Here is a 25642-nt window from a genome sequence, read left to right on the forward strand (position 1 = left end):
TACTTGCTTTCCTTCCTCACCTCCTATATAAGTCCTTGCTCAAGCATCCTCTTCTCAGTGAGTCCTTCCCTGATCAGTATATTTATAATTGCCATCGCCCCCCCACTTCCCATCTTCTATCCAAAAGATTAATTTTGCATATTAATTTCTTTATTATCTGTTTTGCACCACCGGAATGTAAACTGCAGGGCTTACAGTTTTGATTTGATTGTTTTGCTTTTTGACTGCTACATCCTCAGTCCTGGCACATGACAGGCCCTCAATACATATTTGTTCAATAAACAAATGAATTGCCGGCCAACCACCTTATAGATTCACATGTTATTTCTTTTCATATGTCAACTTTAATAACATTATAGTGTCCCCCTAGACACCATCCTGTTTAGTTAAAGGAGCTTAGCTCTGACCCATTTTATTTGTTTTATGGTTCTAATCTAAGGAGGATCAACTACTCTATTTCGGTGGTTTTTAGGCAAGAAGGGGCTGCCAGTGTTTGTTCACATGCCAACTACTCTGTTTAGAATTTGGCTTTTCTTTGTGGGATGGCTGGTAATTCCCCTGTCTTGTGAAAGAAGAACTTATAGATATGCCACTTGTCAGTCCCCTTTAAAAGCTACAAACATCTATTAACCATGGGTATCATTAAGCCTCAACATTCTGATAACAAAAATTTATTCTTTGCTCTTCTCTTGTCACTTACATATTTTAGGCGCAGCTCGTGTATACCACCAATATCCAGGAGCTCAATGTCTACAGGTATTTTTTTTTCTATTAAATGCTTTTAAAAATTAAAGTTAGTAGATCATTGTTATCAATCTTTGTTTGGGTGATAATTTGTTTTGCAAGTGTTTATTATTAGAACTCCCATATCATCCTCCTCTTTCCGTAGTCTTTGAACATTGGTAGAATTCTGCAAAGCTCACTTGACAACTTCTAAAGGTGCCTGGCTTCTGGAGGGGTTGTCTAGGCTAGTGGGCCCTGCTATGTCCATTACCACCTAAAAAAGTGTAAATCCTCCCAGAGTTACCACAGATGCTTTGTCCACACTATTCCAGATGTTACGCTTCAGTTTCCTGAAAGATAAAACACACCTGAAGAAACGTTAGCAAGATTCTAGCAATGTCAAAGCTAGGATGAGGGTTAAACTAAGACAGTGGGTCTCCATGGCCAACTGATGAGTATTTACTTTTTCTTTCCATATTTGCTCAAAATTTATATAATGGGTAGAGGGATTTCCTTTTATGAGAAGTTCCATATTGAAACAGATACGCTTACTAAATAATTTCTCCTGGCTAAAGCAGAATTGGCAGTCTGAAAAAATAAAAAGGTTAATTTACTTATTCTCTCCTTAGTTATAGCTTGCAATTTTTAACATCAGACAACTTTCTGGAAAACAAATTAAAGGGCATAAAATATAGATAGTAAAGATTCATGCTTGGGAAAGAGTGCTAGACTACACCTTATTTGGTTTCAGGATTGCAGTCAGTAGTGCACACATGCAAGGCAAAAATAAGGCAAGAACTGTGCTACAAGAAGTTTTCTTAAAACTTCCCTCTTAAGGATGCTTTTTACTTTGGTGAAGGTGAGTTCAATTTGTTGATACATATTGCCAGTTTGTTCTAGTTCCAAGGATGTTGCCAGGTGAGAATTCCTCCTAGTCCCTCCCCAGTCCCTGAAACCCCTATGAAAAGTAAAAACAAAGCAAAACAATAACAAAAAGTGGCTGGCACACAATAGGTTCTCAGTAAATACTTGGTTTCTTAAATCTAGGAAACCAAGACTCCAAAAGAAATGCGAGTGAATGCATGAACATATAACATGAAAACTAGCCCAACCAACAGCCTGTATATCTGGCACTGATTAATTGATGGTCTACCAATACTAACTTATTGACACTCTCTTCCTCATAGTATGGGCCTCTCTGGCCTATTTCCCATGATTTCCTCCTTCTCTTGCTCCAGGGGAGCTGACCCCTTGGGTTTTCCAGGCTCCAAGATGAGTTGGTCCTCACTGTCTTCAACCAATGGGAGGCACTGTGGAAAGACTGCAGGGTAAAAAGCAATGAAATCCAGGGCATTTCCCCCTCAAGTCGCTCTATTTCCACAGGATCTCTGTCAGCAGCTTTATCTTCTTTATGACTTCAGCTGGAGCACAACAGGTCTGCTGTGGTTTCAGCTTCTGCCTGTTGACTTGGGCCCCTAGTTCTGGTAACTTTTCCTCTTTTCTTTGTCCCTTTGGCTTAGGGGTAGTAGTGGCTTCTGGGTTACTCAGTGTCTTCTGTTTTGCTTCTTAGCTCTCCCCTCACCTGTGTAATCAACTTTCTGGACTAAATTCTTTCTGTGTACGCATGTAGTTTGTGTTTTCCTGACTGGCAACTTTGAGGTACTCCCCATTACTGAATGATACTTGCTGTGTAGGCAGGCCTCTGTGGGAGAGTGACATAAAATCCAGATGACCTAGTAAATATATAATAGATGGATGCACATCCCTGAGACTGGTGTCACTCTGAGCTGGCAAGAATAGCATATAAATGGGATATTAGACACACAAACTATATTCCTGCATTCTGTTTCTGCTATGTACTCTGACTTGCTTAAATGAACTAAACATTGCTTTTAACATACCTTGAAAGTATTTTCAATACTAGATCTGAATATAACAATGGAATAACATTTCTAGTATAGTTACATATCAATAGCAACATAAGCAATAATTTAGAAATGTATCTTTTCCATAAACAAAAATAATTCTGCTAATAATCTAGAGGAACAAGTCATAAAAATATAACAGAGAAATAAGTAGGGGAAAAAAAACTCAGCACAATGAAGCCCCTCGCTTAAGTCTGGATTCTTTTAGATGCATCTTTTGTGATTTGTGTTACTGAAATCTCTGAGCAATGAAGTAAGTTGCTGCTGATGACATAGCCAAGCATCTTTACTATCTTCAAAAGGTCAGGGAACGAATCAAAGGCTCTTCTCTTTTCAGGAATATTTCCTGCAGCAGGCACTTTAATTTGTAATCATTAACTCTTCAAAGTCTCTCATTTCTTATACAGAATTTTATACTATTTACTCAATAACTGTTGGAGTATTATAACAATGATCTGTTTCCCTTTCTACACTGCACTAGGACTCTAGTTAAAAACCAGTAGGAATTCTTTGAATAAGCACAAATTTGCCCCAACTGTGAGATGGGACGGTTTTTAGGAATATACAAGCCCTGCTAAGAAACTGCATTTATTCTACATTTGGGCATAGGGCAGCAGAATGTGTTCACAGTCCTGCTGCCTTTGGTATTCCCAAGCCATTTGCCTGTGGCAGCACCTACCAAGGGATTATGACTGACCGAGCTGTGAGAAAAAGCTCCACTGTACCTTCTTGGAAACATCCAAGATGGATTGAATCAATTACTTGCATACTTGACCATTTTTGCTCTCAGATTAAAATAAAAAATCTTGCATCTAGTAGAGGGCCATGTCGTATCTAAAAGATAAATCTTTTATCTTAAGAGATATCCATTTTCCTCTTATATTTTCCTTGTTGTTAAATGATCAAAAATAAGTGAACATGAGACATGTCGTATCCAAAAGATAGTCTTTTCTTCTTAAGAGAGAAAAGTATCCACTTTTCTTCTACTTTTTTCCTGGCTGGTAAATACATAAAGATAAGTAGTAAGTGTGTGTTTTCATTTTTGAAAATATATTTAGTGAAAGACAGAATATTTACTTTTATTTGTGGCTTTGCATCTTTGTGCAGATGAGAGAGAAAAGGCTTGTGTGGTCGTGAGACAGAGGGTTTTGGTTTGGTGCGTTGTTAGCTAAGCTTTGTTGATTAATGTTGATTACAAACATGATTCCACAGTCAGTTACCTTTTTATACCTTTTGACCCAGTGATTTCACTTCTTAAAATTTACTCTATATAAATGATCAAACATGGGTGCAAATATTTGTTTAGCAGTATTGACTATAATAATGACAGAAAACAACCTAGGTGTCCAGCAATAAATTATTGGTTTAATAAATTATATAATACATTATATATTTGAAAACCATATAGCCTTTAAACATTATTTTGGCAGATAATTCAGGACAGACAGCACAAACTTTGCAGTTTGCAGGCCCAAGCTCTTTGTTACTTGCCAACTGTATTATGTACAAAAAAGTTTTTAACCTCTCTAAGCCCCAGTTTTTTCATTTGGAGGAGACAATACCAGCTCTTAAGGTTGTCATTATAAAAGATTTAAAGAGAACCTGTGTAAAGCTCTGTATAGAGTGTCAGGCATAGTGTAGACAGACATTCAATAAATGCTATCTATTATGGTTGCAGAAGATAGAAAAATGTTTGCATAAGAGTAGGAAAAACGTATAATTTGAGTTTTCTAAAATTACACACAATCATAGTTGAGTGTAATGGTATCAGCCGAAACGTCCAGAGTAATTGCCTCCTGGAAAGGGGATTACGTGTGTTTAAAATTTTTTCTTTATATTTCTCTGTAGTTTTCAAATGTTCTACACTTAACATGTATTAATTTCATATTTTAAAACAATTTAAAATAGAAACCTCTACACCGTGACTGTATTTGTGTACTTTACTGAAGGTTGTTTGTAGAATCATTATGTGTGTGTGTGTGTGTGTGTATAACAGATATACAGGTGAATTGCACTACTGATGTCTCATCTGTCACCTCCACTACTTCATCTGTTGACCATGTGTATTAGCTATTTTCCTAGTATAGATGACCTGTGTTTTGTTTTATTTTAAAAATATAGCTTAAGATACAAAACTGTTTCATAAACTCATGTGCATAAACAGTCGCAGATTTTGGAAATGTATACATAGGGTGAAAAGTGAGACCACCCCAGTTAGAGTCTTTCCTCTCACCAACTCATTACCAACTCCATGGGTTACTGCTGTCAGGTTCTTCTCCTTACAGACTTATGTGCGTGCATATTCACACTTATGTACATGGGCTTATACATTTATATAAATGGAAGTATATTTTTTCTTTCTTTTTTTCTTTAATTTGAGACAGGGTCTCTCTCTATTGCCCAGGATGGAGTGCAGTGGTGTTATCTCGACTCACTGCAGCCTTGACCTCCTGGGCTCAAGTTATCTTCTCATCTCAGCCTCCCGAGTAGCTGGGACCACGGGCACGTGCTACCACACCCAGCTAATTTTGAAATTTTTCATAGAGATGGAATCTCCCTATGTTTCCCAGGCTGGTCTTGAACTCCTGGGCTCAAGCAGTCCTCCTACCTCAGCCTCCTGAAGTGCTAGGATTACAGGCATGAGTGACTGCACCAGACTGGAAGTATAATTTTCATATTGTTTTGGGCTTTTCTTTTTTTACGTTAACAATGTATGTTGGAAGTCTTTCTTAGTTCACATAAATCTATGTCTGCTTAGCAGTTGCATGTTATTCTATAGCATGGATGAACCATAGTTTATTTTACTTTAGCTCTGTTGGTTTATTTCCAACTTGCTCATAGAAACTGTACCCTAATAAACGTCCTTGCACATATATATATATGTCCAATTTTTCTGTAGGATAGATTCTTAGTAGCAAAATTGCTGAATCAAGTGGTATATGTGTCTGAAATGTTGATAGACACTGCCCTTGCAGAGTGTTTATAAGTTTACTTAATTACCTATGGTATATATAAATGTGTATGTATATATATATATAAAATTCATATTTTGCCAACACTGCATATTATCCCTCTTTTAAAATTTCAGCTAATAGGTAAATATTGGTATCTCATTGCTTTAAATTGCCAATTTAAAGATTAATGAGATTGAGGGTATTTTTATATGGTAATAAACATTTGGGTTTCTTTTTCTGAAGCCTGGTTTTTAAAAGAATCCTTAGCTCAGGTTTCTGTTTGTCTAAATTATTTACAGATTTCTTTAAACTCTTGAATATTATGTTTTAAATATTTGTTTATATTTAAGTTTTGTGAACTTAGCTGTATCAATTTTATTTTCATTTTTGACATCACTTCAGAATTTTGTGTCTATCTTAGGAAGACCTTCATTACCCCAAATTGTAAAATATATTCTTCATTTTTTTATTATCATTACATTTAAAAATATTTATATCTATCTTTAATTTGTCTCAAATTTATTCGTGTATATGGTGTGTTGGGGATTCATATTTATTTTGTCCCAAATAGGTTGTTATTCATTGAGTCGAGTAGTCTGTTTTAGGTGATTTGAAATGCCACATTGATCATATAGGAAGTTCTTTTAGGTGCAAGAGCCTGTTTCTGGGTTTTCTAATCTACTCCTTTGACCTATTTGTTTTTTATCTTTATCTTTTTCTTTTTCTTCTTCCTTTCCTTTCCTTTCTTTTCTTTCTTCTCTCTGTTTTGTTTTTTTTTGTTTTTTGTTTTGTTTTTTTGACAGGGTCTCATTCTTCTTCTGTTGTCCAGGCTGGCATGCAGTAGTATGATCACAACTCGCTGCAGCCTTGGCCTCCTGGGCCAAAGTGATCCTCCTGCCCCAGCGTCCTGAGTAGCGGAAACGACAGGTGTGTGCCACCATATCTGGCTGATTTTTAAATTTTTGTAGGGACAGGGTCTCCCTATGTTGCCCAGGCTGGTCTTAAACTCCTAGGCTCAAGCGGTCCTCCTGCCTCAGCTTCCCAGAGTGATCACAGGTGTAAACGATCACACCCAGCCCTATCTATGTTTTTTTTACCAACATCATACAAATTTAATTATTGTTACTCTATAAGACACCTCATCTATCCAGACAAATCTTCTCTCCTGTTTTTCTTTTTTTTTTTTTCTTTAAAACTTTTAATTTTTATAGAGACCAGGTCTCTCTCATGTTTCCTAGGTTGTTCTCAAAGTCCAGGTCCCAAGTGATTCTCTTACCTGGACCTCCCAAAGTGCTGGGACCACAGGTGTGAGACACCACACACCCCTCCTATTTTTTTTTCCAAAATTGTCTTGAGTGTTCTATCCCATAAATGTTAACATCACCTTACTAATTAGCTTGAATAATTGTCAGAATTTTTATGTGAATTACATTGAATTTACAATTTAATTAGGGGAAACTGACATAATATTTATCTTCATTTATGTAGGACTTCTTTTCTAAAAATACATTTTATTGTGCATATTTAAGGTGTACAATATTATGTTATGGGATATGAATAGTTAGTAAAATGGTTACTATAGTGAGGCAAATTAGCATATTTATTATCTCACACAGTTACACATTTTTGTTTGTTTTTGTGGCAAGGACAGCCAAAATCTACTCATTCAGCAGGAATCCTAAATACAACATAATTTCATTACCAATAGTTCTTATGTTGTACATTAGATCTCTAGGCTTGTTCATCTTACATATCTGCTACTTCATATTCTCTAACCTACATGTCCCCATTTTCACTCCCTTTCCTGCCCCTCATCACCGATATATCTACATGTTTGACGTTTTTAAATAACAAAAAAAAATCCACCTATAAGTGAAATGATGCAATATTTTTCTTTCTTATTTAACTTAGTATAATGTCCTTCCTGTTCATCAATGCTATGACAAATAGCAGGATCTCCTTTTTTTTAAGGCTGAATAATATTCTGCTATGTATGTGTGCATATTTCACAATGTCTTTATTCCATTGGTGTCCATTCATTGATGGACACTTAAGTTGTTTCCACCTCTTGGCTATTGTGAATAATGCTGCAATGAACCTAAGAGTGCAGATATCTTTACGAAGCGGTAATTTCATTTATTTTGTGTATGCCCAGAAGAAGGATTTCTGTGTCATGTGGTATTTCTATTTTTAATTTCTTTAGAAACCTCCATATTATTTTCTATAATGGCTGTATCAATCTACACTCCCACCAACAGTGTATAAGTGTTCTTTTTTCTCCATACCCTGGCCAACATTTGCCATCTTTTGACTTTTTGAGAATAGCCATCTGTTTGTGAGTGGTATCTTATAATAGTTTGATTTGCATTTCCCTGATGATTAATGGTGTTGAATACCTTTTCATATACCTTTTGGCCATTTTTATTTCTTCTTTGGAGAAACATCTATTCAGGTCCTTTGCTCATTGTTTAATTGGATATGTGGATCTTCCTTTATGTCTGTCAATGGTTTTTCTTCATAGAATTCTTGCACATTTTTTGTTAAATATATTATTGATATTTTATAACTTGTTAGAATTGTGAACAGGTTCTTTTTTTCTCATTGGATTTTCAGACTGCTTATTGATGGTCAGTAGGAAAGAGGCTGCTTCATTTTATTCTTGTATCTAATTGCCACCCTGATCTTTTTTATTCATTCCAATGGTTGTTCAGTCATTTATCTTACATTTTCCTGGGAAATTATTATAGCATCTATTTTAAAATAAAGAATGAAGATGTGCTGCCTTTTTTTCAACTATATAATTCTCTTATTTTGCTTTTAAATGTGTTTGATAATGTATTCTAGAATAATGTTGAAGATTGCCAATGATAATAGGATCTAAGTCCAACTTACCTCTTAATTAGAAATCTGCTTAATATTTGACTATTAATTATGAGATTTGCTATAGATTTCTTATGGAAACATTTTATCAGTTTATAGACTTTTTCTTATTTTTCTTGATATTCAACAACAGGAAGGGTTGTTAAATTTGTCTTCCACTGCTTTTTCAGCACATATCATTGTGTTTATAAAGTTTTTCTCCTATTTGTTAATGAATTATATTAATCTTTTTCCTAATTTTGAACTATTTTTGGATGACCAGTATAAACACCACCTAGCCATGACTTTTTAAAATTTTTTATGTCTTTTTAAAAAAACACATTTCAACTAATTTTATTTAACCTTCTCTCTCTCATGCATGCACATCATTTTTTCTTTGATTTTAAAAAGTTTCTGGGCTATATATAGAATGAAGTAATGTTCTATATTTTTCTATGTATTTGGAAATTTTATACAACGATACCCCCAAAACTGTCAGTTTTTGTTTTATTTCTTGTTTTCTATTTCATTAATTTATGCATTTATCCCTTCTGTTCAATTATTTCAGATTTTTCTGAGACTCTTGACTTGAAAGTTTTGTTTATTTGTGGTCTTCCTCATTTTTTGATATCACACTTAAGGCTATTTATGTATTTTCTTCTCAGTAACATTTAGCTTTCAACTCCCAAAGACGTGTGTGTGTGTGCATGTGTGTGAGTGTGTGTGTGTGTTTTCATTGCTATTTCTATCTGATTTGAAATTCAGTTTAATCTTTTTTATCCCAAGAATTATTTAGAAGTGCTTTGTTTTTTCTTATGTGGATAGTTTTAATGATTAATTTGTACTTCTATTCACTCCAATCTAAGAATATGGTCTATATGATGTACTTTAAAAAATTTATTGAGCTTTACTTTGTATCCTCATACATGGTTAATTTTACTAATGATTATGCAGATACTTGAATAGAATCCATATTCTGTTTATTGGGTCCAAAGTTTTATTTATTTATAATTTACTTACAATTATATGAATAGGAAATCATCATCATATATATTATGTAAACTTTCTGCACCAGAGATTTGCAAACTTGTTCTATAAAGAGGCAGATAGAAAGTTTGTTAGGCTTCATGGACTGTAAAGTCTTTGTAGCAACTACCCAACTATGCAGAAAAGCAACTATAGACAGTAAGTAAATGAATGGACATGGCCAGATTTGATCCAAGGACCTTATTTGTTGATGCCTGCTCTATATTCTAGTTTATTTTTATTTTTGACAATAACTGACAGGAGATATAATACTTTTTATAACTTAGATGGCCAGGGAGAAATAGAGACAAAAGGCAGAGAGAACTTGTTTAGATTTTCAGTCTAGTACATATTAATATGTATTTTTAAATACCCTCATCTCTGATTTTAGCTTCATATCCAAGGGATTCATTATTACAATTGCATTTCCAGTACTTTATGTGTGGTTTAACATTATTTGAGTTTTGATTTGTTCGTATGACTTTTTTTGTTTTCCCTCTGTAGTGAAGCCCAAGAGCCAAAGGTATCACCACCACCTTCTAAAACGTCAGCAGCTGCTCAGTTGGATGAGCTCATGGCTCACCTGACTGAGATGCAGGCCAAGGTGAGTGCAGTCCAGATGATAAACAGGGCCCATGGGGTCACCAGTTTTTCTTTGTGGAACTCAGCTCTGCATTCTCCCACTTAGGAATTTTCCTAAGTTGTCATTGCTTTTTCCAGACTAAATTTAATTCCATGAATTAACCCATCTTTGTACTATGTGTTATTTGGACACAAAAATTAATATATAATATAGACTTTGATCTCAAGGAGCTGGAGTGTGCTTGGCAAAATGAGGCATAAGTTTTTTAACATTTATAGAATAAAAGCCATGTGGTTTGCAAACATATGTGGAGCAAACATTACGGATATAGAGAGATTTTGGAGATTTAATCAGATAGTTGAAACCTGGGATGGACTCTGAAGAACTGGCAGAGATGGGAAGAAAGGTGGTGTTAGTTGCAATGAGTCCTGAAGGCAGAGGTATCTAAGGCTTGATAATGTGGAAGGATTTTCTTTTTTTTTGAGACAGAGTCTTGCTCTGTGACCCAGGCTAGAGTGAGGTGGCGCAATCTTGGCTCACTGCAACCTCCGCCTCCCGGGTTCAAGCCATCCTCCTGCCTCAGCCTCCTGAGTAGCTGAGATTACAGGTGCCCGCCACTGCGCACAGCTAATTTTTGTTGTATTTTTAGTAGAGACAGGGTGTCACCTTCTTGTCCAGGCTGGTCTCAAACTCCTGACTTCGTGATCCACCTGCCTAGGCCTCCCAAAGTGCTCGGATTACAGGCGTGAGCCACTGTGCCTGGCCGAAAGGACTGTTAAAGAGACCTGACTAAGCAGGACAGAGGATACCAGTGAGCAAGCTGAGACACAGCAGGGGAGATCAAAGTGTAGCTCTGACAGTAGGAAGGGTGGGAAGTCCCAAGCCCATATTGAGATAAAATCTGCCTCTTTGTTCTAGTCTCTAGAACACCTCTAAAGTGGTGAGCTCACATGGTCTGGCGTGGAATGAAAATCTCAGATAAATAGGCTTAAAGATTTATTAAGGAAATATAATCCAGAATCCTTAAGGCAGAGAATCCAACCATTTTAAATCTGGTTGGAGGATTTGACATATACTCATGAGGTGATTGTGAAATAATTTCAAAACAGTATGTAAGAACGTGTGTGATTGGAGGGGGCAGGGACCTTATCTTTAGAGCTCACCTTGGGACTCCCAATGCTCAACACAGGGCCTGATACATTGTAAGCAACACATATTTATTAGAGAGATGAATAAATAAACATTACAAACAAGTTTTCCTTAATGGCTTACATCCTTTGATGGGCCAGTGTCTACAATAAAGCTGGGTAGATTGGCTTATTATGCTATATATCTGAAAATACTAGAAAAAAAATGTACATTAGATTTAATTGTGTTGTGTTTCTAATTGATTTAACATGTATCTTGGTTTATTTAAATTTTTAATTTACAACGCCATCTTTTTTTTTGAGACAAATTCTTACTCGGTTACCCAGGCTGGAGTGCAGTGGCGTGATCTCGGCTCACTGCAACCTCCACCTTCTGGGTTCAAGCGATTCTAGTGCCTCAGCCTCCTGAGTAGCTAGGATTACAGGCATGCGCCACCATGCCCAGCTGATTTTTGTATTTTTAGTAGACGAGGTTTTGCTATGTTGCCCAGGCTGGCCTCAAACTTCTAAGCTCAGGTGACCTGTCTGCCTCAGCCTCTCAAAGTACTAGGATTACAGGCATAAGCCACTGTTCCTGGCCCCATTTATCTTTTGAATAAGCTTCACCTTCACATTGTACAAAAATCAAAAGTACAAAAAGCTTGCACTTAAAACTGTTTCCTTCTCAGCTCTGCAGCCTAGCCATCCAGTTCTGCCCCACTGGAGATAGGCAGAATTTCCTGTCTCTTCTGTATCTGTTCAGAAGTATTCTGGAAGGTACCAGTGAAGAGATAGAGATGTAGGTGTAGATGTAGTTATATTGTATTTTTACTTATTTTTCATAATTAATGTCAGTCACCCCTTCGGACCTTTCAGACACTAACCTTCTGAACACTAACCTCTTGAATATTAACTAACATATATTAGAGAAGGAAGGATGTCTGTCAGATGATCAAAATGTCTTGAAGGAAAATGAGCATTTTGATTGTTGACAATGTGATGTTTAACAGGCAGTAAAAGTAAGATAAGTAGAGGTCTTAAGGCAGACAGTAACAGATCACATTCAGGAGACTGAAGAGCCCAGCTGGCCTAAACAATGGAGGCCTTTTACAACAAAGTATTAATAAAAGATGAGATTGGGAAAGATAAAAAGGGAGGACAGTGGATGGGAGGCTTTGAATGTCTGTCTGATGAGTGCAGACTTGATGTGGAGGCAATGGAGAGCCATTGTAGTTTTCTGATGAGTGAAGTATTCCGTGGATAGATGGTAGCAGTCGCTCAGCTGGAAAGGAGTAGAGAGAGCCAGAATCAGGATATGAGGTTATGAAGGGTCAGTTAGCCCCACCCCACGGCTTTTTTTTAAAGTAGGGATCTTTCTTTGAATAGTTTGTAATAATTTTGGACATTGCTTAAATAATTCCAATCAATCAACAAGTCTTATCTGACGACTTCTCACCACCTTCTCCTGTAACACTGATCTAAGTCATTATCTGATAATCTCCCTATGTTCACTCTTGCTTGTCAACACTTAATTCTCCACTCAGCTACCACAGGGATCCTCCAGATTCCTTCACTCCTGTGCTTGAAATCCTGCAATGGCTCCCATCACCTTGGAATAAAACCCAAGTGTTTACCATGAGGTTCCTATGTGATCTTTGCCTCTCTCTCTCAATCACCTTTTCCTGCTGTGTTCAATCTCACTCCCTCTGCTTTAGCCCCACTGACCTCTTTGACTTTCTTTCTAATGTGCCAAGTTGTTTTCTTCCTCAGGGCCTTCCCTCCCCTAGAATGCTTTTCCCATAAATGCCAATATTTCTGAGTCCCAAGTATCTACTCAAATATTACTTTCTTAGAGGGGCCTTCTTTGATTATTACCTCCATCTAAATCAATTATTCTCACCATCTTCGTGTGCCATTTCTATCTCTCTATATAACATCTCTATCTGACATTATAACATGTATTTGTTTGTTTAATTGTTTATTGTCTATCACCCACAGAATTCTATTCCATGAGACCAGGCACTTGGTCAGTCTTATCCTTGCTTTAATCCAAGTGCTTAGAGCAATGATTGGCACAAACCAGGTATTCAACAAATACTGTTAAATAAGTGAGTAAAATGGAGATGTGACTAGTTTTTGAACTGGGGTCATCCTAAGATCTTCAAAGGGTATCATTTTCATGTACTAAAATTCCTATGTTAAGAAAAGATTTACAAGCAGAAGATTAGTCAGATTTCATTTGGCCTGAGGAGTTTAGGATGAAAGGGAGATGACAATATTTTTATTGGTGTTGAAATTTTAGATTCTTCCAATGCCTTGGAGGAAGGCTGGGGAGAGGCTAAGAGATCAGTCAGTAAAGGTGAATTTATAGAGTCATTAGAAGATGCCAGTGAGAGTAGAAATACATGAGACTGATTGTGTTCTTGGTTCTTGTCTTGGGCCAGGTTGCAGTGAGAGCAGATGCTGGCAAGAAACACTTACCAGACAAGCAGGATCACAAGGCCTCCCTGGACTCAATGCTCGGGGGTCTGGAGCAGGAATTGCAGGACCTTGGCATTGCCACAGTGCCCAAGGGCCATTGTGCATCCTGCCAGAAACCGATTGCTGGGAAGGTGAGATGGGCTGAAATTTTGGTCCTACAGCCTTCTGTGTCTTTCTCTGTCCCGTCAAGGATTGCTTGTTCTCCTTATAATTTGAGATGTTTTACTTATCATGAATAATTACTAATCACAGTGCTCTGGCCACTGAGCTAAGTGCTTTACAAGTATTTCCTCATTTAATGGTCACATCGGCCCTTCAAGAAGCATGGTTGCTCCCTTTGTAAAGATAAGGAAACTAAGGGCTCAAAGACATTAATGGACATATCCAAGGCCTAGTAAGAAGTAGAGATAAGATCTGAAACCAGTAGACTCTCTCCCGAGTGAGTTCTTAACCGTTTTTCTGTACTGCCTTTACTGAGATGACCTTTCTCACTGCTCCCTTTGTTCAGACATTCCCAGTCTAAATTGATTGATTACAATTTTCAGCTGAACTCAGCTCCAAGTCACAGCTGCAGACCCCTGTTCTGCATCATCCTTGACCAAAGCTATGATAAAAGGCTTTGAGACCTGACTGCATAGGGCATGGAATAAAGTGTTCAAACTAGAGGAATAAAAACTGTCATTTGGCCTTTTCCTCTTCCAGGGGTCCCTTCCACGCCAAGGCTACAGTTACAACTTGTCTGTCATTAATGTGCTCTATGTTGTTTCGGCCACCCCCTGTGGCAGTGGAGTGGTTGTGAACATTTACAGGCTTTCATCACAGTGATCAGTCAGGGAAGTGGGCACTTTTTTTTGTGTTGTTGAGACGGAGTCTCGCTCTGTCACCCAGGCTGGAGTGCTGTGGCCGGATCTCAGCTCACTGCAAGCTCTGCTTCCTGGGTTCACGCCATTCTCCTGCCTCAGCCTCCCAGGTAGCTGGGACTACAGGCGCCGCCACCTCGCCCGGCTAGTTTTTTTGTAGTTTTTAGTAGAGACGGGGTTTCACTGTGTTAGCCAGGATGGTCTCGATCTCCTGACCTCACGATCCACCCGTCTCGGCCTCCCAAAGTGCTAGGATTACAGGCTTGAGCCACGGCCCCCGGCCGGAAGTGGGCATCCTTTTATTATCAATCCATAAAGCACAGATAACAGATGGCCTTAGGTGGAACCTAGGTCTAGGCCTCAGTGTTGTGTAATTCCACAGGGTGTTGTCTACAAGGGGTACAGTATGAAGAGTGCTCCCTAGAGTTGTGCAACCTATAGGCTATAGAGCACTCAACTGGGCTCCTGTGTCAGGCTTCATTTCACTCCACAGGTGATCCATGCTCTAGGGCAATCATGGCATCCTGAACATTTTGTCTGTACTCATTGCAAAGAAGAGATTGGCTCCAGTCCCTTCTTTGAGCGGAATGGCTTGGCCTACTGCCCCAACGACTACCACCAACTTTTTTCTCCACGCTGCGCTTACTGCGCTGCTCCCATCCTGGATGTAAGTAAATCCCCACTCCTCTCCAGCTTTCAATCACTCGTTCAGAACCAGAGTCATGCTTTACAACTCTGCATCATTGTAATATCTGTGTGTTCCCTTTTCAGAAAGTGCTGACAGCAATGAACCAGACCTGGCACCCAGAACACTTCTTCTGCTCTCACTGTGGAGAGGTGTTTGGTGCAGAAGGTATGACCCAACTTGAGAGGTTGTATACCACACCCCAGTGGGTAGTTATAAGACCAGCAACACCTTTCCTGGTAGTCATGGGAGTCCTGGTTCCTATCACTACTATCGAAGCGTCCATTGCAGTACTAGACACCATCCCTCTCTGCCTTTCTCCAACATTTATAAATTCCCTTTACATTGATTTTTTAAATCACAGAAATACAAATGCATAGTTTAAAACCTCAAATACTACTTCAAGGGTAACATTGAAAAAGACTTTTCTTGTTGAATATTGAAAAAGTCTCGTTCTCATCCCCAAATCCAGTTCTCCTCTCCAAATTATTTTAGCTGTTTCTTCTGTTATTTACTTATTTGTTGTTGTTGTTGTTGTTGTGTGTTTTTTGGATGGAGTCTTGCTCTGTTGCCCAGGCTGGAGTGCAGTGGTGCGATCTCTGGTGCGATCTCGGCCCACTGCGACCTCCACCTCCCGGGTTCAAGCGATTCTTCTGCCTCAGCCTCCCGAGTAGCTGGGACTACAGGCACTTGCCACCACGCCCGGCTAATTTTTGTATTTTCAGTAGAGGCAGGGTTTCACCGTATTGGCCAGGCTGGTCTTGGACTTCTCATCTCATGATCTGCCTGCCTCGGCCTCCCAAAGTGCTGTGATTAGGCATGAACTACCGTGCCTGGCCTGCTTACGTGTTTTAAATAATAACTTATCTTGTTATAGGTTGTTTTATTTTTCCAGTTTCAACCATTATGTATTGACTGTCTAGGAGGGAAGATGAGATTTAGAAATGTTATTATTACCCCACTCAGTCCCAACATATTTCCCCTCCCCTGTTTTTTCAATGTATAATTATGTCATAATTACAGATTAGATCAGTATTCAGTGTGTATATGTTGACAATCATAAGATACTGCTCACAAGTAAGCCATGTAGCAAACTGACTACACTAGAGTCTGGATTTTAGAGTCAGACTTGCCGGTTCAAATCTGGGTTGTGGTATTTATTCACTGTATGATGTTGTTCAAGTCATTTAACATCTCTGTACCTCACTTCCTCATCAGTAAAATAGTCCTAATGAAATTGCCTACCTTATAGGGTTGTTATGAGGATTTAAAGACAATACAAACATAGCATTTAGAACAGTGCCAAGCACACGGAGGTATAGTAGTGTTAATATTATTATCACAGTGTCCTTTTTGTATAAATTCATTTTTTTCTTAACATTTGAATCCTTTATGAAATTAGCTTTGTTTTCATTGTACTTATCACTAAGTTATGTAACAGAACTGTGAAATTCTTTTCAAAATGGTCAACTGCATCTAGCAATAAGTCAGTTTCTTTTCTTTTCTTTCTTTCTTTTTTTTTTGCTGGAGGTACCCCTCCAGGAGACTTTCTTCCTCCTGATTCAACATGAAATGATTTCTTCCTGCTGAGTAACAGTCATTCTGGTTCAGTAACTTAGAATTATATCTAGTACTTACTCTTAGAAATTCCATTTATTACTTTCCTCTTTGGATGCTCTGTTTCCTGGGTCCCATGTCTATGTTTTATACATGTTACCACTTTTATTTTGGTGGGGAAAATCCCCTAGTAGCTTTCTGAGAAAGAATTTTTGAGAACTTGAATATCTGAAAATATTTTTATTCTGTCATTTCCCTTAAGTTGCCTGGGGATAGAATTCTAAGTGGAAACTCTTTTCCTTCGTAATTCTGAAGACATTGCTTCACCGTCTTCTACCTTCCATAGTCGGCAAGTTTTTATTAGAATTTTTTTATCCTTGACCCTTTCTACATGACCCATTCTTCCCCCTTTGTATGTTTGTTTCATGTGTTTTCGGAATTGTCTTTTTTTAAAAAATTTCTTCTTTTTATGTTTGTTTGAGCAAACATGGAATCAGAAAGCTGCTTTACTTTGTTTTTTTTCCTGTCCTTTTAGAATGAACTCAGTGGGGAAGGATTTCTCCTCTCTTACAAATAAAAGCTGGTGCAATCCTCTGTCTTTTCTGATTACTCTTAAAAAACAGTTCTAAATATAAAATCAATTTAAGAAACAAAACACAAAAACTAAGCCCATAGGTAATTCGGTCTGTGTAATAGTTCAGGCTTACAGCACTTTAAAAGTGACGGCCACTCCCTCTCCTTTTTAGGACCTTCAAGCTGCAGGAGGTGAGGACAGGGGTATGGCCTTTCATTTCTCCTGACCCCACTTTGTTATCTACCACCCTCACCCTTATTGCCAGCATTGACACCTGCCTGCTGTAGGCTTGAAACACTAGGGAGGATGGAGATGAGAATGGAAGGCAGGAAGGTCTAACTTGTCTGGGATTGTTGTTAAATTGGCTGTATGCTCTCCAGGCCTGGCCAGTGTTTAGCTCTGACTTTTTTCCCTGAATTCTTTTTGGGATTAAGACAGGTCCAACAGTGAACTCTTGATTGCCCTTTCCGTGTCTTGACTGGCTGTTCTGTCCTTGTCATGTTTCTTTGAGGATTTGTTTTGTAAAGATTCTGTTTTTCAAGGGGCTTTCATTGTTCCCCCCTAGTGAACCCTTAGACATTATTAACATGGTTCCAGATCATCTATTCCACTCAAATTTTCATAGAAGGACCGTGGATAACTTACTCTTTTCTCTGACAGCCAGTGGAGTTAGAATTAATTTTTAGCTGCATGTTTCTGTTCAGCTGCCATAGGCTCTTTCAGCCAGACTCACCTATGGACTTTTTCCAGGGATAACTCTGATACCACTAACTGCATCTCACTAATGCCAAGGCACACATATCCAGCTCTCTGAGTGGTCCCACTGAAGTCCCTCTTTTAACCTGAGTGATAACCTCAGGTTATCTTGATAACAGGATTATACATTATCTTTCTTGGTGGTGATGAGGCACTCATAGCACAGTTTTCTTCAAAGAAATCCTTCTCTCAGTTTTCCTTTTTCTTTTTCTTTTTCTTTTTTTTTTTTTTTGAGATGGAGTCTCTCTCTGTCGCCCGGGCTGGAGTGCAGTGGCCAGATCTCAGCTCACTGCAAGCTCCGCCTCCCGGGTTTACGCCATTCTCCTGCCTCAGCCCCCGGAGTAGCTGGGACTACAGACGCCCGCCACCTCGCCCAGCTAGTTTTTTTTTTTTTTTGTATTTTTTTAGTAGAGACGGGGTTTCACCGTGTTAGCCAGGATGGTCTCGATCTCCTGACCTCGTGATCCGCCCGTCTTGGCCTCCCAAAGTGCTGGGATTACAGGCTTGAGCCACCGCGCCGGCCAGTTTTCCTTTTTCTTTACCTGTTTTCTCCTGAACATGAGTCAGGAATTCCAGAATTGTACAAATAGTCTTTGGCTACCTGTTTGGAGGGATGTTTTGCAGTTCAATTTGGAATTTGATATATATTACATTTTGGTGCCTTACATTTGTTTACACTCGTCTTTGCAAATACTGCTGATCCATGGTTGTCTGTTACTATTTAAGAATGAGACACTAAAATGCTAATTTCAAACTCCATGGATATAGACAGAAATTGTTGACTGGTGGACTTGACTATACAGTACTCAAGTAAGATGCTCTGGCCATTTTGTTGAGTGATTCCTGAATATGACAATCTTAGGTCTTTTCTGTTGAGCCAATTATGTTAAAGAGATGTTCTCTTTGCCAGCATTCTGAGATTGAAAAAGGGGATGGGGGAATGGACTTTCACCATTCAGCATGTCAACTTTTACTTAATTCCCATTTTTCAGTAGAGAGCTTGACTCATTTCTTCATGGTGTCCAACATCCCTGATCATTGAGACTCTCTTGTTCAATATTTACAGAACTAATCACTGCATCTTACCATAAGATAAGGCATCTAACCTTCTAATCGTTCTTTAGACTTTCAACCAGTCCTGTTTCAGCCTTGAAGAATACCTCATGCATTCAATTCCTGAGCCCCTCTGATATTATCGTATTCAAGATGGCTTGATTTTTATTGGCCTCTCCCATCTGTGGAGACATAAGTTCCAGTTTTCTTACTTATGTTAAGCCAGTTGCCACTCTTATAACCTACTTTAAATTCTTGAAAATTTAGTTAATATCTCACCTGGTGGCATATCCTTTACTTTTATATCTTTCCTTATGGATCTTTATAATTTACATAATTCCTTAACTGTCATGTTAATGATGTTTCAGGAGGGAGTAAAGAAAATCCCATGTGTTTAGGCCCTTTGCTAATATGGAGACTTTCCCAAATATCAGGCATATTATTATGTATATGGTTAAAAATAATTTATTTGATGCCACTACAGTCTTGTGAGAGCAAGTTTATTCCACATTTTACCTAGTTATAGATAAAAATAGTGAGTCTCAGGTAGGTAAAGGATTTTCTTAAAGTCACACAGTTAGAAAGTTGAAGAGGCAAGATTTCAACTTGGGTATCATTTCTGCAAGTTCCATGTTTTTTATAAAACATCACAACTGCCTTTTGACTGAAACTCAATTCCTCTTCTGCTGTTGCATCTCTTTACTTTTGTGGTACCAACACAATATGCTTTATTTGACAGTAGACCCAGATACAGTGGCACTGACAGATTCCACAAGCAAAGTGCCCTGTAGTAATTTGCTTGTTCACTGGAGCTTGCTCAATGCTTTTTCACAAATCGTTAGGTATTTCATTTCTAGATGATATTTTACCTAAGCAGCATTTTTCATTGACACTTAATCCAAATCATATTAAAATGTGTTACAGTAATTTATATTGTACTGGTAGCCCTAAAAGTCTGAGAATTAGTTGAGTAGAACAGTCAGCAAGTGAATAATGCCCCATGGATCATTACGATGGAGAAGTTGCCTGAAAGCAGAACAACAGGACATAGGCACATTTCAAGTAGAGACATAAGTTAGATACACATACACAAAAATATCCAATCCATAGGATGACCAGAAAGCACCATGAAGGTAACTAGTTCTCATTTTCTTGACTCAGGCCCCTTCTAGACAGACAGGGCTGATGGGGTCATTTATGGCTTTATATAAACAGGAAACAACACTTAAAACAACACTTAAAACATAAAGTCACATGACAAAAAGTGACATTTATTAATCAGAAGCTTCACTTAGGTTGTATTTTCCTTTTTATGCCTGGCTTTTTGTAAAAAGGTCTCCTGCCATACGGTCAGTCCATTAGTTAGGTGACATCCCGCCTCACCCCAAGTTACATAGTCACAAAGAGCTTCTATAATGACAGTTTAACCACTGAGCCTCCTGGGAAATTAAGTTCATCTGTATTTTTTCATCAGTTCAGAGAATTCCTCTTTAAGGCTCAAGCCATTGGGCCTTAGCCTCCTCCCACAGGGATGAGCTCTTCAGTGTCTACCTGTGTTTCTTTTTAATTGTTCATTATTCAGGCCATGTAGGTGCTCCCTAATTTCCCCTGTGGCTAAGAGCCTCACCAGAGTATAAACACTCTCCCTCTTTTTGTGGCACTTTAATTGTCAGTATTTCTCATTCTTCCTCATGAGGTAATTGGTCCCAGAGAGATTCTCCAAGAAAGCAAGAGCTGAAACTTTCTTAATTTGTTAAATTATGAAACGCAGGGGTATCACAGCAAGTTTGGCTGATTGCTTTTGATTCCCTTCCTGAGATCTACCCGAGTTGAAACAGAGGCTGTTACTCCCCCGTTATCCCACTCGCGAAAGCAGCTGTCCAGCAGGTGCCTAGATGAGGGTCATTTCTCAGATAGTTGGCATGTCTTAGAGTTTTCTCAAGTAATACCTACCTATAGGCAAGCTCAGTTTTGTGTCATTTGCTTTATGCAGCACCAGCATCACCTGGGGACTTGTTAGAAATGTGAAATCTTGGGCCCCATCCCAGACCTATTGAATTGAAAACTCAGGGTGGAAGACCCAGCAATCTGCATTTTATCAAGTTCCGAGATGAATAATGCACACTAAAGTTTGAGAAACACTATTACGCTACACAAAATGAGACAGGTGGTTGCAGGTATTTGTTTTTCTTACACAGTAGGATTTATGGTATTCAGTTTCCCTTGAATAGACTAGACATCATTTGACAGAGTAAATAAAAAGTAAAGTGAGCTCTTCTGTGTCTCAGGCATTTAGAAGAAGAACACAGCACAGCATATAAAATTAGTAGTTTAGATTCAGATCTGTAGGCCTCAGAATTCTGCTAAACTGTCTGCTTTTTAAAGAAAGCAAAGCTGAACAAAGCAAGGCATGTGAAAAAGTGTTGAGGTAGTGGAAAAACTGCAGCTATATGGTTTGGGTCCCAACACCTAGCTGTTTCTATTGCCATGTTGTGATCTGGCTGCCGTTATCAAAGCTGATTTCTAGAAATAGTGTTTTCTAGGTGATCTGCTTTACAGAACACTGCATGCTTTGCTTACATGCTGTTTTAGTGGAGAAGAGGTAGAACTCTCATATTTACAAAATTATTTGTGCTCAGCTGATGCTGTCAGTTCCCACAGAGAGGTCAAAGTCAGGATGCATTTAAGTTAGAGGTATGACATTGAAGTTAGGCCTAGATTTGAATCTCAGCTCCTCTACTGACTAGTCAGGTGTAAATTCTCTAAGCTGTCTTTTCTCATTTGTTAAATGAGGCTAAAACCTACTTCAGAAGGTTGCTCTGAAAAAATCTCATTTTAATTTAGTACTATAGACAGAGCCTTCAGTGGAACCAGTACAATGCAGATGCTCCATAAATGGGATTGCTGATAATATAGTCTTCATTTTAGGTGTCTCTCTAAGTAAATACTAAGGAGGTTTCTTACATAAAAGTTAATCCATTTATACATATTCTAGTCAATGCTGAAGTGAGACTCTAAACTGCCATATACTCTGGAGTAGATGATCTCAAGTATGCTATTGTAATATTGTTCTTATGTCTGCTCATTCAATATGTATTTATTGAGCAACTACTATATATGTGTCAGGCATTATTCTAAGTACTAGGGATACAGTGACAAAAAGGAAAGTTCTTGCCCTCATGGTTAATGTATTCTGGTGGAGGAGACAAACAGTAATCAAACTAGTCAACTAACTACTACCTATTCTGCATGGTTAGAGAGAGAGTGATTAGATACTATTTGAGACACAGTGGTTGAGTCACTTTTTCTCTTAAGCAGACCCCTGAGGTAAGCAAAGGACTAAGCCATTTGGGTATCTCAGGGAAGTGAGTTTCAAAACAGAGCAAATATATCACTGGAATAAGTGCTTAAGGATTAATTAGTTAATTTTTTTTAAAGTGTAAAGACAATAAAAACACCTTGCAGAAACTTTTGTTTTTAACTTATTACCCTGTTAACCTCAAGCAATACAAAAAACTTTTTCCTTCCAATGTTTTTCTACATTTTTCATACATAGGCACACATAAGTTATTGTGTGCCTAAAATTGTTTTTTTATACTTAAGCATTTCACCATGTTGTTTCATCATAATTTCATAATATTTTATAATAATTATAACATTATCAATTATTCCATTAGGGATTTATATAAACAAAAAATAAAATACTATATGCCTAAAGATTTTCACTGAAGCATTGTTATAGTTCCAAACATTGGAAACAACTAAATGTATTAACAATAGTATCATATTTAGATTACTTCTGGTGTTTAGTAGTACTGTAATTAATATCATTAAACATAATGTTTTCTTCTTTTGAATTATTTGTATTAATTAATTCCAGGACTTAGATGTCTACACCCTTTTTAAAAAAACCTTGATGTAGATTATCAAGGGACTCTCCAAAAGAATAATACAGTTAATATTATTACCAGGAATATATGAATATATGGATCATTCCATATATCTTCTAGCATTGAGTATATTTATTTAACACTGTTTTTACTACTTAGCTAAAATTAGAAAATCAACTACTGATTAGCAAAAATTACGAATTCATTGTTTTCTTTTGAGTTTCCTGACTTACTCATAATGTCCAACATATTATTATTAAAAGTATCTATTTTGGGGCTATTTGTTGATTTGTGAGGTGCACTTGTTTTAAAAGGTTTTAAAAAACATTCACTATGAGTTTCTCATTCTCAGTGTAGCTCCATTACCTGGACATGGGATCAGGAAGGCTCAAGCCAAGAATTTTCTAATATGTGTCTAACAGTGAAAATTTCGTGTATTAAAGAGAAAGTTCTTATACCTCAACAAATTGCTTTTTAAATGTTTTTATTATAGTACAGTTTAAACATTAAAATGCTTCCTTACCTAGCTTCAATAAGTGTAAGTGTTTTGCCAAATGGATTCCTCTGTGAACTTTCACCCATCCATCCACATTTTTTCTTGCTGGAATATTAAGAAGCAAGTTTAGAAGTCATGTAATCTCATCAAGAATAGGTCTCAGGTGGTGGGTGCAGTATACTTCTTGTTGAATCACATCAAGAGGTATATAATGACTGGTTGGCCACTTTTTTTTTTTTTTTTTTTTTTTTTTTTTTTTTTTTTTTTTTTTGAGACGGAGTCTCGCTCTGCCGCCCAGGCTGGAGTGCAGTGGCGGATCTCAGCTCACTGCAAGCTCCGCCTCCCGGGTTCACGCCATTCTCCTGCCTCAGCCTCCCGAGTAGCTGGGACTACAGGCGCCCGCCACCTCGCCCGGCTAGTTTTTTGTATTTTTTTAGTAGAGACGGGGTTTCACCGTGTGAGCCAGGGTGGTCTCAAACTCCTGACCTCGTGATCCGCCCGTCTCGGCCTCCCAAAGTGCTGGGATTACAGGCTTGAGCCACCGCGCCCGGCCGACCACTTTTATTGATAACTAACATTGACCACTAGATTTAAGCAGTGTCATCCTGATCCATTTTAAAGTTCCCCACTGATGACTCTTGCCTAAATCCAATGGAATAAGCGGTAAAATGCTGAATTTTCTATTATTCCTGCTATATTTATTAGCTGAGTTCTACAAAAACTTTCTATCATCAATTATTGGATTATCTTGAAATATATCTCACACAGGAAAGGTGAGATAAGTGTTTGACACTTTCTGTTATTAAGAGTAATTATAAGGATAATAAATGGGTTCATTAACAATATCCAATGGAAACCAATAAATTTTTAATTTTTAAAAATCATTATGCACTCATGGAGTTACATATACTTGGTATAATTTGATCTATTGAAGTAGTGTTTTTTAATGCTCACGTTTTTTTTCATCTGAGGTCAGAGGTAGCCCCTTCAATATGGTTACTGTATCTTTCTGATATGATCCCAGTAATCTTCCTGTTTCCTTGGCACAGCAAGATACATCAGGCCTATCTTGTCAACTCTGCCACATACTTGGAATCATCCATTTCTCCAAAAAGACTGCTTCAGTGAGGGTATTTAAAAATTAAGAGTGTTCATTCTTTCTGGGATGTCATTTCTTCTACGTTTTTCAGTGGACAGAGCTTCAGATCTACTTTCTAAGGTTTTTAAATTTTGTAGAGACAGGGTCTCACGCTGTCTCCCAGGCTGGAGTGCAGAGGTGCTGTCATAGCTTGCTGCAGCCTTGAACTCCTGGACTCAAGCAATTCTCCCACATCAGCCTTCTGAGTAGCTGGGACTACAGATGTGTACCACCAGGTCAGGCTAATTTTTAAAATTTTTTTGTAGAGAGTGGGTCCGACTATGTTGCCCAGGGCTCATCTCAAACTCCAGGCTTCAACTAGTCCTCCCGCCTCAGCCTCTCAAAGTTCTGGGAGTACAGGCAGGAGCCACTGCACCCAGATAGAATCTGTTCTTTTTTTTTTTTTTTTTAAAGAAAAGTAAGTCATGGGTTCATTACTAATATATCTGATATAGTGTAAGAATACAGTTTTGTTTGATTTGTTTGATTACTTGTGTCTTTTTTAATGCTGGAAATCTTGCTTTCCAAAGCCATTAATATAATGATTTGCTTTATTATACAATCTACCTATAATAATTTCAAATAATACATAAATATTATAAATGAACCAATTATTTTTATTGTGTGTATATATATGCATGTATATATAGTATTGTATTATTTTATTGTATATTTTTAAGGTACACAACATGATATTTTGATACACACAGTGAAATATTTACTACAGTTAGGCAAATTAACATACCCATCCTCACTCATAGTAACCCTTTTCATGTGTATGTGGTAAGAGCATCAGAATCTACTTTCAGCACATTTCTAGTATACATAAAAACAGTTTAAGATTTCTTTTTAGCTCGTTTTGTCTTTAGAATGCATCCTTAGGACTGTACACTCTCAACACTATCATTTAAAGTTACTTGAATGAACTATTTCTTTTTTATTATTATACTTTACG

At 37.7% G+C, this 25642-nt stretch overlaps 1 protein-coding gene across 1 annotated transcript in view; it reads left to right on the forward strand.

Moving 5' to 3' along the window:
* The window catches only part of LPXN (leupaxin), a 47197-nt gene that overhangs the window by 11822 nt on the left and 9733 nt on the right, over positions 1–25642 (forward strand). The window contains exons 3-7 of the mRNA XM_033206885.1: positions 710–756; positions 9992–10091; positions 13642–13809; positions 15032–15205; positions 15310–15391. Of these exons, the coding sequence (XP_033062776.1) occupies positions 710–756; positions 9992–10091; positions 13642–13809; positions 15032–15205; positions 15310–15391 (571 nt within the window). The remainder of the gene's footprint in view (positions 1–709; positions 757–9991; positions 10092–13641; positions 13810–15031; positions 15206–15309; positions 15392–25642) is intronic.

This window comes from Trachypithecus francoisi, unplaced genomic scaffold, assembly GCF_009764315.1.
Source record: "Trachypithecus francoisi isolate TF-2019V2 unplaced genomic scaffold, Tfra_2.0 Lachesis_group8, whole genome shotgun sequence".
In the NCBI taxonomy this organism is placed as follows: Eukaryota; Metazoa; Chordata; class Mammalia; order Primates; family Cercopithecidae; genus Trachypithecus; species Trachypithecus francoisi.